Source organism: Salvelinus sp. IW2-2015, unplaced genomic scaffold, assembly GCF_002910315.2.
Source record: "Salvelinus sp. IW2-2015 unplaced genomic scaffold, ASM291031v2 Un_scaffold4400, whole genome shotgun sequence".
Classification (NCBI taxonomy): domain Eukaryota; kingdom Metazoa; phylum Chordata; class Actinopteri; order Salmoniformes; family Salmonidae; genus Salvelinus; species Salvelinus sp. IW2-2015.
The window spans coordinates 77,408-81,534 of record NW_019945670.1 but is presented as its reverse complement, the minus strand read 5'-3'; the positions used below and the strand labels follow the sequence as shown (position 1 = coordinate 81,534).

Below are 4,127 nucleotides of genomic sequence, written 5' to 3'. Positions count from 1 at the left end.
TACCGGTATTCTATTCTGTTTATATTCTACTTGGGTATCTATTCTATTCTATCCGGGTATTCTATTCTTGTCTATATTCTACCGGGTATTCTATTCTGTTATATTCTACTGGTATTCTATTCTTTATATTTCTATTTATAATGGGTATTCATATTCTTTCTATAGGGTAATTCTGTTCTGATTCTACCGGGTATTCTATTTCTGTTATATTCTACGGGTATTACTATTCTACTGGGTATATTCTATTCTGTTCGTATTCTACCGGGTATTCTGTTTTTTTCTAGGGTTGGCATGATACCTGATTTTCCATGGCAAAAAGGAAAACCCTAAATAACCAGCTGTGTAGTCACTACAACAACCTTTAAAAACCAGCGGTGTATTCACTAACCTACAGACTAGAACCCAGTTCAGCAGTCCTACCCTCTCTGACCAGGGCCAATCCCTGTTGGATGAACGAGTTTGTAGTTAACTAGAACCCAATAAACCGGAGAATGTGCCATAATCCTGAGTAAGGATTGGGGAAATAACTAAGCCATCAATATACGCTGGGAATGTCTGACAAATTCCGGATCAACTTTTTTTTTTTGAGGATTTTTTTTTATGGTCTTCGAGCGCGAAAACAATGAAAAGTCTGTCAGAAACAGTATGGGATCCAGGAAGTAAGGGAAGGCGGCAGTCACTCCCCTAGCGCACTACTGATCAGTTCAATGTTTACCGTTAATCCAGTGGTGAATATGTATTAAACATCAGATTTAAATCTCATGGTGTACAAAGGTAAGTAACAATGCTTATTCAGTTTCTATATTAAATGGCCATTGGCTGGCTATGTGCTCCAGAATGTACTGAATGTACCCCAACTCCCTATATATGTGCACTACTTCACCAGGACTCATAGGGCTCTGGTAGAAAGTATGCACTTTTCACCAGGATCATAGGGCTCTGGTAGAAAGTAGTGCACTACTTTCACCAGGACTCATAGGGTCTGGTAGAAAGTAGTGCACTACTTTTCACCAGGACTCATAGGGCTCTGGTAGAAAGTAGTGCACTATTTTCACCGGACTCATAGGCTCTGGTAGAAAGTAGTGCACTACTTTTCACCAGGACTCATAGCGTCTGGTAGAAAGTAGTGCACTACTTTTCACCAGGACTCATAGGGCTCGGTAGAAAGTAGTGCACTACTTTTCACCAGGACTCATAGGGCTCAGGTAGAAAGTAGGCACTACTTTTCACCAGACTCATAGGGCTTCGGTAGAAAGTAGTGCACTACTTTTCACCAGGACTCATAGGGCTCATAGAAAGTAGTGCACTACTTTTCACAGGATCATAGGGGCTCTGGGTGAAAGTAGCCTCTGTGTTTTCTGTCTGAGAGGAACGTAGCCTCTGTGTTTTCTGTCTGAGAGGAACGTAGCCTCTGTGTTCTGTTGAGAGGGACGTAGCCTCTGTGTCTAACTCTGTCTGAGATGAACGTAGCGCTCTGTGTCTGTCATGAGAAGGAACGTAGCCTCTGTGTTCTGTTCTGAGAGGAACGTAGCCTCTGTGTTCTGTCTGGGAGGAGGGAGGAACGTCAGCCTCTGTGTTCTACTCTGTCTGAGAGGAACGTAGGCTCTGTGTTCTAAACTCTGTCTGAGAGGAACGTAGCCTCTGTGGTTCTGTGCGAGAGGACGTTGGCCTCTGTGTTCTGTCTGAGAGGAACGTGGCCTCTGTGTGTCTGTCTGAGAGGAACGTAGCCCTGTGTTCTAACTCTGTCTGAGAGGAACGTAGCCTCTGTGTTCTTGTCTTGAGAGGAACGTAGCCTCTGTGTTCTAAAACTCGTCTGGAGAGAAGTAGCCTCTGTGTTCTGTTGAGAGGAACGTAAGCCTCTGTGTTTCTAACTATCTGTCTGAGAGAACGTAGCCTCTGTGTTCTGTCTTGAGATTTGATCCGGCCCAGCTCAGCTAGAAAAGCTTCCTTTGACCAAGATGTGTGGTTACTGAAGTTAGCAGACTGTCAGTCATTTCAACGGGGAAGCTGTAACAACAGGATGTGTATAGTACTGTATCATGGCTGCTAATGGGAATAAGCTTCATCATTCTGCAATATCAACTGTGTAAACAGGATGCATGATGGGACCTAACCATTCACAATCCCCCCCACATCTGAACATAATCTGAAATATCACTGTGATAAAACAGCGTGCATGATGCGGACCTAAGCATTCACTCCCCCCCCACATCTTGAAATACATCCTGAATATCACCGTTGATAAACAGGTGATGATGGGACCTAAGCATTCAACATCCCCTCCACATCTGAAATACATCTGAAATCACTGTATTAAAGGGTCCATGATGGGACCCTAAGCATTCACATCCCCCCCCACATCCTGAATGATCACGTGAATAAACAGGGTGCTGATGGGACCTAAGCATGCACCATCCCCCCTCCACATCTTGGAAATTACATCTGAATATCATGTGATTAACAGGTGCATGAGGGACCTAAGCATTCACATCCCCCTCCAACATCTGAATATCACTGGGTGATAAACAGGTGCATGATGGGACCTAAAGCATTTCACATCCCCCACCACACTGAAATACATCTGAATATTCACTGTGATAAAACGGGGTGATGGATGGGACCTAACAGGTCACATCCCCCCCCCACATCTGAATATCACCGTGAATAAACAGGGTGGCATGATGGACCTAAGCATTCACTCCCCTCCACATCTGAAATACATCTGAAATCCATGTGATAAACAGGGTGCATGATGGGAACCTAAGGCATTCACATCCCTCTTCCACATCTGGAAATTACATTCTGAATATCACTGCTGATTAACAGGTGCATGATCGGGACCTAAGCATTCACATCCCCCACCCACATCTGAATATCACCGTGATAAACAGGGTGCTGATGGGACCTAGCCATGTCACATCCCCCTCCACATTCTAATACTCCACTGTGTTAACAGGGTGCATGATGGACCTAAGCATTCACATCCGCTCCCCACATCTGAATATCACTGTTGATTAACCAGGGTGGCTATGATGGGGACCTAAGCAGTTTCACATCCCCCACAATCTGAATATCACGGTGATAAACAGGGTCGCATGATGGACCTAAGCATTCGAACATCCCTCTCCACATCTGAAATTACATTGAATATTTACAAACACTACTGATAGGTATTATGTTTCCAGAAAGCACACAGTGAAATGATCCTCAACAACATGCACTACTGGGTCTGTGTGTCATGCATGGGATTGAAGGGATATGAATACTAGCCTAAACACATCTATTTAATAGCTGTTTATGGGTCCAGTCAAATCGAGTGAATGGAAAGCACTGAATGATACATGGGTTATAAAAAGACTCATATGTTACATGTGAACGGGCCTAGTGTCTTATACAGACACACAACCACAATGTTCAGAGGGGATTGCGACTTATAATTGTATCCTCTGATTGATAATGTCCTTCTTGCTCATCTCATTTAATGGCTACGTTGTTTATGTTCTGACAACATCACTTATATCCTTATAGATATTTGTAGAGGGGGTGGGGGGGGGTGTAAACAGTATTACCCAGCAACAACAACAGATCGTGAGGCATCACTACAGACAACAGAACTACAACGGGAATTGTTGTGAAATTATTCTCCTGCGTTGTTCTTTGAAACAGCGCAAACTCCACCTTCTGGTTTCAGATTTCTGCCGGTCGGTTTGATTTTTTTTAGACTGATGCCGTTGTCTTGCCCGTTAGAATTTAACGCACTGTGCAAAACATTGCTCAACACGATACGCCCAAAACGATTCAGCATACGTGGGGGGGTAGTCATAGCCTAACGTTGGTTTGTTTACCTCTTGGACTTGTGTCCTGCAGGTATGACGGCGGTTCCAACGGTGTGACATTCCCGGAGTTCGGTGCTGATAGCAGCGGGGACCGTTCATCCATGCCTTCGTCGGCCATGGCGGCAGCAGTTCACCCAAACCAGACGAATAAACAATGAGCCGAACAGCGGCAGAGCCTCTCTTCTGGCCAGTGTTTCCTAAGGAGGGGGGGCGGCCAGCTAATCGGTGGTAGCCTACTGCTTTGGCGAGGCCAGTTCCTCGGAGGTGGAGCTACGGAGACCTAAACCGGAC

General features: G+C 44.9%; 1 protein-coding gene across 1 annotated transcript in view; it reads right to left on the bottom strand.

The window, feature by feature from the left end:
• LOC112077239 (type 2 phosphatidylinositol 4,5-bisphosphate 4-phosphatase-like) overlaps window positions 1–4,127 on the bottom strand; it is a 16,767-nt gene extending 12,640 nt beyond the window's left edge. The window contains exon 1 of the mRNA XM_024143793.2: window positions 3,846–4,127. Within this exon, the coding sequence (XP_023999561.2) occupies window positions 3,846–3,954 (109 nt within the window). The 5' untranslated portion in view covers window positions 3,955–4,127. The remainder of the gene's footprint in view (window positions 1–3,845) is intronic.